This window comes from Mustela erminea, chromosome 3 (assembly GCF_009829155.1).
Source record: "Mustela erminea isolate mMusErm1 chromosome 3, mMusErm1.Pri, whole genome shotgun sequence".
NCBI classification, from domain to species: Eukaryota; Metazoa; Chordata; class Mammalia; order Carnivora; family Mustelidae; genus Mustela; species Mustela erminea.
This window is the reverse complement of record NC_045616.1, coordinates 130519485-130531697: the sequence shown is the minus strand read 5'-3', so window position 1 is coordinate 130531697 and position 12213 is coordinate 130519485. Positions and strand designations below refer to the sequence as shown.

At 38.8% G+C, this 12213-nt stretch overlaps 1 protein-coding gene across 7 annotated transcripts in view; it reads left to right on the top strand.

The window, feature by feature from the left end:
- ZNF131 (zinc finger protein 131) overlaps positions 1–7417 on the top strand; it is a 30480-nt gene extending 23063 nt beyond the window's left edge. For all 7 annotated transcript variants that reach the window (XM_032337475.1, XM_032337469.1, XM_032337470.1 and 4 more), the window contains 2 exons: positions 4765–4895; positions 5539–7417. In XM_032337475.1, coding sequence (XP_032193366.1) covers positions 4765–4895; positions 5539–6225 — 818 coding nt within the window. In that variant the 3' untranslated portion in view covers positions 6226–7417. The remainder of the gene's footprint in view (positions 1–4764; positions 4896–5538) is intronic.
- Positions 7418–12213: the final 4796 nt, after the last annotated feature.

Genomic DNA, 12213 nt, shown 5'->3' with positions numbered 1-12213 from the left:
TCTTTACCCAAGACATTACCTGGAGACTTACCTATTGAAAAACAGGCAACACAGGGGCGCCTGGGTGGCTCAGTGGTCTGCCTTAGGCTCAGGTCATGATCCCAGGGTCCTGGGATTGAGCCCTGCCTCGGGCTCTCTGCTCAGCAGGGAGCCTGCTTCCCTCTCTCTCTCTCTGCCTGCCTCTCTGTCTACTTGTGATCTCTGTCTGTCAAATCAACAAATAAAATCTTAAAAAAAAAAAAAAAGAAATACAGGCAACACAGATGATTTTAGAAGTTTTAAAATATGCTTTCCACATCCTGTCCTTTGTATTTTGGATTAAACAGCAGAATGTAGAGCTAAAGCGTATTATGTTGTATGTCTTTATCTTTATAATTATGTGAGATAACTAAAGTAGTTGTTACAAAATATAGAACTAGATGTCCATTGGGAAAACAGTTCAACACATAAAGTAAGCTGAACTTTTGTTGGCATTTAACCTCAATTAACTGTACTAGTAATGAGTAACAAGATAGTTGCAGATATGATCAGTGACTTGAATTCAAGAGGAGCATAAGTAAATAGTTGTAAATTGTGCTTATGTTAATAAAGAATGGATCATTTCTTGCTTATAGCAATCCCAGTGTAAAGATAAGGAAACAATCCCATTCCTGTTTCCTATCCTCAAAATATACATAAATCCCCCTCAGTTTCATATTTTGCATACTTTTATTAGTTTAGTGGTTTGGTTTTTTCAGTAGTCTTAAAGCATACAATATGGTCTATAGCTTGATTTGCAAAAAAAAATTTTTTTAAAGATTTTATTTATTTATTTGACCTCAAGAGAGATACAGGGAGAGCAGGAACACAAGCTGGGGGAGTGGGAGGAAAAAAAGCAGGCTTCCTGCTTAATGGAGACGCTTAATGACTGAGTCCTCCAGGTGCCCCTGATTTGCAAACTTTTGGTTGTTACTTGTCTTCTGAATTATTTTGTTTCCATTTGGAAAATAGTAATGCCAACCTACTTGGTCATGGAGATAAATGTTAGAGTCCCTGCCTTCAAAGAGCTTACCCTTATGTTGGGGGAGACAAGCAGACACCGTTACACGTGACAGGCTAAGGGCTGGTAGAAGGCAGCACGCCGTCTTATGGGAATGCCTGCCTGGGCTGTTTGTTTATGATGGAGGAGACAGGGTTGGTTTCCTGGAGCATTCACCCTGTAATGACTCCCAAAGGAAAAGGAGTTAGCCAGGAGATGGGCATTCCAGGCACAAGAAATGAAGCATGCACAGGTACAGAGGAAAGAGAGCCGTGTGTTTGGAGCACTGCTGATAGGTTATTACAGCTGGAGGATTGGGTCCAAGTGAAGGAATGACAGGAGATGTAGCTGGAAGAGTTAGGAAGGCTGACCAGGTGGCACACACTTAGGCATCGTGGACAAAGGCAGGGGAGAGAAAGTGATGGAAGATGAAGCCAAGATCATATATTTTCATAAATGCCGTAAATGAATTTGGATTTTATCTTGAAAGACTGAGTCCTTTAGAGAAGTTTAAACCAGGATTAGATTTTATGTTTGAGAGTGATGACTTGACAGGGTAGATTGGAGTGGGGTTAAACCTTCAAGGTGTAAGCTGTTGGAACGTTTAATCAAAAATGAAGAGTGGAGTAAAGGCAGTGATAGTGGAAGAGGGTTAGAGATGTGAATAACATTAAGTAGGCAGAATCAACAGGATTTGGTGACCAGTGAAATATGAGAATAAATCCCAGCTTTCTGGTTTGGGTGCCTTATAGGATTGGAGGTTAATTAACTTAGAAAAATACAGAAGGGTAATAAGCACTTTAGGGTGGGCGGTACCAGACATTGATGGATTTCCTGTGGAACACCTAGTATGAGAGAGAACCTGAAGAAGAGAACCATGTCTTCAAATGTTACCTGTTTCCCAGAGAGGACGTATGGAATTATAGAAAGAATGTGGGTCTGGAAATCAGAATTAGATTCCAGCTCTAGTTCTGACATTTGCCAGTATGATGAACTTGACTGATCACTTTATCTTTGGGCCTCTTTCCTCATCTGTGTAAATATGGGTAATGATACCTACTTTACAGGGAAATGGCAAGTAAAATAAAACGGTAAAAGCACTTAGAAGACTGTGCTGTCTACACATCTAAAACAGAATTAATCTGTTGATATTTCTAGATTTTATTGGACTTACTAATTTTTAAAATAGCAAAAGCTCAAATGACAAAAGCTGAAATGATGTACAATGATTAGTAGAGAGAGATTTAGTAGATCTCTCCAAAAGCAACTACGGCCATCATTTTCTTATTTATCTTTCCTTGTCTGTTCTTTGCATTTTTGAGTCACCACAGATGAACACACAAGTTTTTTGGGGAAAATAAATAGAGACATGCAGTACAGTGTCATGACATTTCTCTCAAACTCTTTAAATGAAAATGCAGAATCTATACTTGTTTTGTTCTCCCCGCCACGCCACCCCCCCCCCCTGCCCGTGGCTGCCTGGTGTTTCAGTGTATGGGTGTGCTGTGATTTACCTATGTTGATAAACATTTCGATTGTTGCTAGTCTTTTGCTATTATAGACTATGCTGTAATAGGCATACTTGTGCTTATATCTTTCTGTATGTGTCCAATAGCAGAATTGCCAAGTCAAAGAATATATACATTTTAAATTTTGGTATATGTCATGAAATTATCCTTTAAAGAAGCTATACCAACTTATATTTATAGTGAAAAATTATACACTATTAAAATCACAAAACTTAACTTTTTTATTGAGCAGTATCTCCCAATATTTGACAAGTTGAAAAGGAGTTTGTGGAGCAACACTAATTCTAGACTCTAAGGTCTAATTTTTTTTTATCTCATGAACATTATACAAAGAATAAACTGTAATTATTTTTGGTCAGGGAAAAAACACAGGGATGCCTGGGTGGCTCAGTCAGTTGAATGGCTGCCTTCAGCTCAGGTTGTAATCCCAGTGCCCTGGGATCATGTCCCGCATCAGGCTTCTTGCTTGGTGGGGAGCCTGCTTCTCCCTCTTCCTGTCGTTCCCCCTACTTGTGTGTGCACTCTCTCTGACAAATAAAATCTTAAAGAAAAAACACAACTCAAAATTACTTAACTAGTGTGGAGGTCACAACTAGGACCTCATCACTGGGGCCTGTTCTCTGCAAGCATCATGCTCTCCCTTGAAACCTCCTTCTTCACTTACTTGGAGTCTACTTCACTGAGCCTGCTAGTCCTTCCACATCCCTCTCCACCTAGCTTATTGCCCCAATTTCTGCCTATCTTACCTTGTCCTCCTTGTATACAGCTTGAATCACTTTTTCTTGCATGCTAAGCATAATTCCCTTGGTTTTTCAACCCACTTGCTCTAAAAAACCCTTTAAAAAATCCTGGAATTATTGCAGTCATTTGACAATCTCTACTCCTCACTGAGGACTTCTGGAAAAAAATCGTATCAGACCTTAAATTAGGCCTTTTGGTTCCTGATTTGTATTTTTGCCTCAGCAGATGACGTGTATGTGTCATCTGTCAAAACCGTCCATTCTCTTTACTTCCAAGCCTTTTTGGGAAGAACCTCTGTACTATTTCATTGACTTGCTTCTCGTTCCATGGTAATCTGGCTTTAACCCCACCATCGTATCACTCAACACTGTTCTCACTTGAGTTAGTACAGTCCCTTGTTGTTGTCCTATCTGACATCTCTGTTCAGTTTAACACTGTTTACTGGCCTCATCTTCCTGAAGCTTCTTAATTTCCCTCAGTGTTCTTTCTTCTGCTTCTGGCTCTTCTGATTCTGTTACCTGCTGCCTCATTTACCTGTGTTTTAACTTGGTATTTCATTGAGTTCTGTCCTTAATTCTTTTATCACACAACACATCCGAGGTTTTTATTACCACCTAAAGTAACTCCGAATCTGTGTATCAGTCCACCCTCTATTTGGATTCAGATTAGTCCATATATAGCTGTTACCAGACTATTCCACTTTGAGTACCTTCAAATCAACAGATGAAACGATAATCTTTCCTAACACACTGCACTCCAAACCTACTTGGATTTCTGTGTTTTTTATTGTGGTTGGTATTCTAAGCCAGAGATCTGGGAGTCGTTACTGATAACGTTTCCTCCTTACTCTTCACCCACCATCTTATTTTATACTTCGATGCTTCTGCCTAGAATAAACTTCCTTCTTCTCTTCTTCATTTCAGGCACAATACTCCTTCTTTTGTGCTGCTGCAGTACATTTTCCATTGCCCTTTTTTCTGAAACAGGCCTTCTGTGATACATCTCAGGTGCTCATTTCTATGTATTTACCTTCATAAAACACTATGGCCTGTGATGCAGAGTTTTTAAAAAGGAGAGTTTATTTATCTTCATCACCTAGCACATGGTCTGGCACATAGTAAGTGCTCAAAAAACGCTTGTGGGTACATTTCCCAAAAAGAGAGATTGATCTTGGTTTTAACCTAAGGAAAAATATACAGCTTTTTAAAAAGAGCGAAAACATGAAACAACTCAGATCCCAATTTTATTTCTTCCTCAAAGCACAAATACAATTATAACACAAATACAACAGTTATAAGCACAAATACAACTATTTTCACCTCTAGAAGAGTCTTTTGGATGTGGTGGAAACATCTGAATTACAAATTCAGATCTTCTTTCAAGAAGGTTCTATTAGAATTAACCAAAAAGAAAAAAAATTATTTGCTTTTTCTATTTTTCTTCATTTGTCAATATAATTTTTTTCTATTGTAATAGGTGAAAAACCTTTTGAATGTCCAAATTGTCATGAACGATTTGCTAGAAATAGCACCCTCAAATGTCATCTGACTGCATGCCAGACTGGAGTAGGGGCAAAAAAGGGAAGAAAGAAGCTTTATGAATGTCAGGTATGTGTGGGTGTATTTTCTCCTTAGCAAAGGAATGGTCTTTGTTTTAAATCATTAAAAGTAAAGGGTAGCAGAGTATAGAGTAAAAGTACAGGGCTGATAGTTTGGGAAGAATGAGAGTAAAGAACATCACGGTCTTCACTTTAGAATGAAGATTGGGGTGTTGTTTTTTTTTACTCAACCCAAGATGACACCAATGTCAATAAAATTATGTCCTAAATAATAGATAATCTGAAACTGTGGTTATTCTTAACCATTGAGCAATTATTAGAATTTGGGAATGAGGCAGTGGGGGGCTGACAAGCTGTGATCAGCTCTTCCATGATTAGTGTGTATATAACCCAAATAATGTAATTGTTCTTATTGTAATGATATTGTGGGAGAAATTATAGTATTGGTACTTTATAGTCTTTGGATTTATATGACATTTAAGCAATGAAGGCAGTGTTAAAATGTTTCCCAAAATGTATTTCAGTTGTTAGCTACATCAGCTAAAAGATCCAATAAAGAAAACAGATCTTAGACCACATTATATCATATTTTTCAGAAAAATTCAAATTTTTCCTTAAAGAGAATAAATACATTCAGGTTTTCTTCAGCTTGAATATTAGTATTGTTAAAACCATATGTTTGGTTATTTCAGGTCTGTAACAGTGTGTTTAACAGCTGGGACCAGTTCAAAGATCATTTGGTAATACACACTGGAGATAAACCCAACCATTGTACTTTATGTGACTTGTGGTTTATGCAAGGAAATGAATTAAGGAGGCATCTCAGTGATACTCACAATATCTCAGAGCGTCTAGTAACTGAAGAAGTTCTTTCAGTAGAAACACGTGTGCAGACTGAACCTGTGACGTCAATGACTATTATAGAACAAGTTGGGAAGGTGCATGTGTTACCATTGCTTCAGGTTCAGGTGGATTCAGCACAAGTGACTGTGGAACAGGTCCATCCTGATCTGCTCCAGGACAGCCAAGTGCATGATTCACATATGAGCGATCTTCCAGAGCAGGTCCAGGTGAGTTATCTAGAAGTGGGTCGAATTCAGACTGAAGAAGGTACTGAAGTACACGTGGAGGAGCTGCACGTCGAGCGGGTAAATCAGATGCCAGTAGAAGTACAGACTGAACTTCTAGAAGCCGACTTGGATCAAGTGACCCCTGAAATCATGAACCAGGAGGAGAGAGAGCCCACCCAAGCAGATTGTGCTGAGGCTGCCAGGGAAGATCACAAAGATGCTGATGGTTTAGAGACCAAATCAACAGTGGATTCCCAAGCTGAAAGGGCAGGGAATGAGAACAGAACACCTATGCCTGTTTTAGAATGAAATAACAAATGAATATATTTTTAAATTTATGTTTTGGGTTTTTGAACTGATGTTGGGCAGTGTGACTGTCCTTGGGCTAACAGACAAGTGGACCAAAGTTAAAGTCTTTCCTGTTGTGAACTGTTTCTGTTGAAACAGATTTCCCCCCACTTAATGCCACAGAGGAGATATCTTTCCCATAAGTGAATGGGAAGCTTTGAGAAGTGTTATTTCTGGAAACTTAAATGGATTATATTCTTACTATATAGTTGGGTACGAATGTATCTATTTTCATTGTGATGAGGGTTCTCCCTTCTCTCTTTCCCAGGTCACGTCCTTTCTCAGATTTTTTCCATGTTGTAAAATCAAACGTAAAATCATTAGAATACAAATTTATGTATTCTAATGCATGTTAGAAAATTGAATATATAGGAAACACAAGGCTGCATGAAGAAAAGTACATTGTTACTGTGCAGTTAAATTTTTGGCTTCTGGCTTGCTTTAGTTTGAACAACCTTCTTGTCTATACTGATAGTCACGGATGTCATCTCTGCAACAGGAACAGAGTGGTGGTGGCAAAATTTCTAGAATGTAAAAAACAAAAAAACCACACCCATGTGCCTTTTCAAAACCAACAAAACTTCTATAAAGTGTCTCTGGTTCTTTCAAAGTTTGTGTTGTAAGGAGCAATGTAGGTGATGCTGTAGTAGTTTATGTTTTTGCTTATAATGGCAACTACCAATTCTTTTTCTTGGTAACTTAAGTTAGGTTGGAAAGTTTCATTTAATGGCAACTGAAGGGCCATTTCCAATTGGGAAAATTCATTTATATCTGTGGTAAACTTTTTTTTTTTTTTTTTTTTGATGAAAAGTTGCACTAATATTTTACCACCAGATGAAAAAAAGATGAGCATCATTTAAAAATTAATGTATTTAAAATAAAGTACAGAGAAAAACATGTATATAATATATCAGGCTTTGTTTTGAATGAATCTTTTCCCCCTGATCCTTAATGTAAAGATCTTGTGCTATAACTTTTAAAGCCATACAAATAAGAGTGCTAAACTGTGGACTTAAAAGTAGGTGTGTAAATATTTTTAATCAGTATTACTTGGAAAATAAAATATAACAACCACATAAAATAAACCAATATGCTATTTTCTTTACCTGTTAAATATTGGGAGATACTTACATTTTTAAAGTAAAGCTTAAAAGTATGTGTTCATGACTCTTTTTTTTTCCCCCCTTTTGGTTACAAGTGTAGAGGTTGATTTGTGGTCAGAGATCTTACTTGTATTAACATTACTGATACATGAACTAATATAATTCTCAATATGTACCTCTAATCCCTAAAAATCAATTCAAAAGAATGGAAGAAGGCAGAGGTTGGCATTTGCAGTTCTAACATAGAAGGGCACAACAGCCAATGGAATTTTCTAAATATAGCCTATTTTTAATATACTTTTCCCACTTACTACTAGTATGGTAATTTACTACTAGTATGGTAATTTATTTTATTTTATTTTTTAGATTTTTATTTATTTATTTGACAGGCAGAGATCACAGACAGGCAGATAGACAGAGAGAGGAGGAGGAGAAGCAGGCTCCCTGCTGAGCAGAGAGCCAGATGTGGGGCTCGATCCCAGGACCCTGGGATCATGACCCAAGCCAAAGGCAGAGGCTTTAACCCACTGAGCCACCCACGTGCCCCCTAGTATGGTAATTTAAAAGATCAACTCAGCTTATCCTCATTTGGTAATCCTAATATTAAATGGCATCACATTTATGAACTATCTGAAAGAGAATGGCTTCCCACAACTGGAAAGGTCACAGATTTAGAAATAAACAGGAATAGAAAGTTGAGTTTTTAAGATCAAAAAATTATATGCACATTTCTAGGTCTGTTCTGCTTGGCCGTTGAGTGTTTATATATATATTTTTTTCTTTGAAGTCAGAAAATACTGATGGTCGAGTTAAATTATATTACATGGAATTTTCAGTTTGCCATAAATGTCCACATCCCTGAGTTAATTGTAGTTTGAAAAGAAAAAAAATCCCTGACAGATAGTGGCTTTAAGTATGTAAATCGCTAGTTAGTATCTAGTGAATTTTGAATGCTGAAAATAGCTCATGATGTACCCTTTAAGCCAAGGTATGAAGTGAGGTTTATTTTTAAACATCATCTTTCAAGAGATCTGACCACAAGGTAGAGATCAGGGACAGAGGCACAACAAGGTGTTAACACTTGAGTTTTCAGATTTGGCAAGGCCTTTCAAAAGAGGTTTGAGGGACAGGTATGGTTTATTTTACTTTCCCGAAAAGGTACAAAGGCTGTACCTGAATGCCAGTAAATTTAATTGCAAGAGAGGAAAGCTACCTACTGGTGATAAACCTTATGTTGATTAGCACTTTGCAGTTTGCAAAAGACATTTTACATATAATAAAACAACTATGAGAAACCATGATGTATATTTAAGTACTGAACTGAATGTTTTATTCCTCCCATTTTATTCCTAGTGGGGTTTTTAGGTCCACCTACAGTGACAGCTGGGCCTCTTAAGAATGCCAGATACTGGTCATCACAGGAATCCCATGTGCACTGCAGAATGGAGAGCCTCTTTGGTCTACCCTACTCCACTGTTCCTACAAACAGTAGTACTTTTATTCTCTAACACCACCTGGGTGTCCCATCAAGTTTCTTCTGACACCAGCCAGCATTAGCATAGACTCCATAAGTTAAGTGATCGGTACTGCAAGATAAGCCAAAAATGAGGTATCCAGGATGCCTGCACGTCTGCCCTGCCAACTACAGATGAGGGGTTCCCACCCTTGTCAGGTTCATACACTAGAACAACTCCAAGATGAGGAAAGCACTACATTTATGAGTATAGTTTTATTACAAAGGATACAACCAGGGGCTCCTGGCTGGCTTAGTTGGTAGAGCATGCAACTCTTGATTTCTGGGTTTTAAATTCTAGCCCCATGTTGGGTGTAGGGATTACTTAAAAATCTCTTAAAAAAAACCCACCCAGGAAGAGTGAAATAGAAGAGCTGTCTGGGGGGAAAGGGGAGCTGTATGGGGAGGTGGGCAGAGCTTCCATGACCTCCTAATGCTCTACCTTCCTGCACATGGATGTGTTTACCAACCTGGAAGCTCTCTTAACCCCTTAACCTTGTTTACTAAAGTTTCATTACCTAGATGTGCTTGATTACATCATTGGTCATTGATTATCGAACTCCCTCTCCAGTATCTCCACACCGCTGGGGTGTGGCTGATCGTTCTAGCCCTTTGATCATGTGGTTGGTTCTGGTGACCAGTGTCAAGATCACCTCATGAGCAGAAACTCAGGTATGGGCAAAAAGCTTATGACAAGTGTCCTCAGGAAATTCTGAGGATTTTAAGAGCTCTGTGCCAAGAATAAGACTGAATACATATATACATGTACATGTACATGTATTTTTTAAGATTTTTATTTATTTGACAGGCAGAGATCACAAGTAGGCAGAGAGGCAGACAGAGAGGAAGGGAAGTAGGCCTCCAGCTGAGCAGAGAGCCAGATGCGGGGCTCGATCCCAGAACCCTGGGATCATGACCTGAGCTGAAGGCAGAGGCTTTAACCCACTGAGACACCCAGGTGCCCCTATATATGTATTTTTTATTATACCACACCTACAATCAGTTTCAAAGGAGAACTAAACTGAACCCTAATAGGAATACACTTAAAGCCCAGAAATCTTTTGAATATGTACGAAGAGAGTAGGTTCTTACAGTCTGACGAGTTTAAAAAGGCTGCCATCAGGGACTCTGGGTGGGTCAGTATGTTAGGCATCTGCGTTTGGCTCAGGTCATGATCCCAGGGCCCTGGGATTGAGCCCGACATCGGGCTCGCCACATGGAGGAAAGCCTGCTTCTTCCTCTCCCTCTGCTACTCTGCCTGCTTGTGCATGCTCGAGCTTTCTCTGGCAATCAAAGTATTTAAAAAAACACAAAGACTGCTATCCTCATACACTATTAAAATGGGAATATTTTAGTGGAAATAAAATTTTTCTTCTGTTTCTGCTACATTTAGCTTGAAATTAAAGATTTCAATACTGGAAGAGTCTTTGAAGGTCTAGACTATTTACCCACTTTATAACTGGAATAAGCCAACAGTACTGACAGTCCTAAAAGTATATAAAGTCTACCAGGAAATCAAGTCCGTTTTAATGTACATCTTAAATTAACATGGGTTTTTTAAAACCCATAATCAGATGGTCATTAACATGTTCACCTGGAAATAATGTTTTATAACAATGCCATGCAAAATTATAAGGAAATGCCTGATCTTAAAAGTTGAGCTTGATTCTGTTGGACAAAACTTTTAATAGCTTCTCATTCATGAGGTTAGCACTGCTAGTTACATTAGGAGAGGGGGAAACAAGCTCAGTTGTTTTTCAGATACAATGTGCTGAGCTGTGCTATAGCTCTTACACAGTTTGTTATAAAAGAGTTAAATGAGAAGCAGCAGGAATTAAAACTTAAACCCTCACCACCACCTCCAATTAACAGGATCCCTTATAGTTGGAGGCCTAGAAGTGTAGTGCTTCAAAATGGTAAACAGAGGCTGTCATTACAAATGTACCCTGAGCTTATGGGGATATCTTAAAATTACTCTGCGTTGTATAAACGTTACTTCATTAATGCTGTCGACATGGTAAATAGGAAGGCAGGCTGTGAATTCAATATTTTTTTCTTCTTACCTTTCCTAAAACCTAATATCACATAATTATTCACCTGAAGCAATGGCCACCTTGATGGGCATTGTACCAAAATATGGCCTAGGATAGAAAAATGTCATGACATAATAGCATCATTTATGAACAGCTTATCATATGCTGAACATTTAACATCTTAATCATCTCAATGACCTCCTGAGGTAAATATAAATGGGGGGAAGTAAGGGATGGCGGAGATGAGAAACCGCTGGTCAAGAACGGAGCCAGTATTTGAAACCAGCGAACTTGACTCCACAGACGACAATCTTGATCACTGAAATAGTTAACTTTTGTATGAGATCTCTTTGTGGCTGATGACATTGGATTGCACAGAGCAAAAACTGAGACATCCATTTTCTTTTTGGAATCCACAGCAGCCCTTGATGGGGTTGGGGGTGCAGGGAACAGGAGATCAGAAAAGCTGGCAAGATACATGCCGCAAATTGTCTTTTGATGTCTGCTTGCTATCGCCTTGCCCTGAGGCACATGGGCTTGACAAAGGTTCCCCAACTTGGTGTGCATCAGGACTTTGTTAAAACGCACACTGCTAGACCCCCACACTCTGAGTTGCTGATTCAACTGGTCTGGATTAGGGTCCCAAAAATTGCATGTCTAACGGTTCCCAGCTAATACTAACACCCTTAGTCCTGGAACCAGGGTCAATTAGGGAACAACGGGCATGGATCACTTCAGGGAAGCACAGACGAGCTGCCGGTGGAGTGGACCTTTCTGATGGTCTCTTTTTTATAGTGTAGCCAGGTGCTACTCTAAAAATATCTTGTTACTTATTGTTCATGTTTATCATTCAAGTAAAGGACCGGGCTAAGGCAGCTGTCTTAGGTTTTTTAATTTCAAGCAAGAACATTCTGTTTATTCTCAGTAAACAATTGTCCCTGTTTCTAAAATGAAAATGCTACAAAGACAAATGTTAGAGAATAGTAAGAAATTAAACACCAAAAAATCAGGGTTGCCTGGGTGGCTCAGGTTGTGATCCTGGAATCCTGGGAATGAGCCCCACACTGGGCTCCCTGCTCAGCAGGGTGCCTGCTTCTCCCTCTCCCTCTGCTGCTGCTCCTGCTGCTTGTGCTCGCTCTCTCTCTCAAATAAATAAAATCTTTTAAAAAACCCCAAATCAGAATGATTGACTAGGAATAGTTATGCTTCTTCTGAGTAACCCAAATGTTAGTATCTGCTGAAAAGTAAATCCCAATATATGAATTCACTTAAGAGACTAGCTGGTCATTAGCTGTGGTTT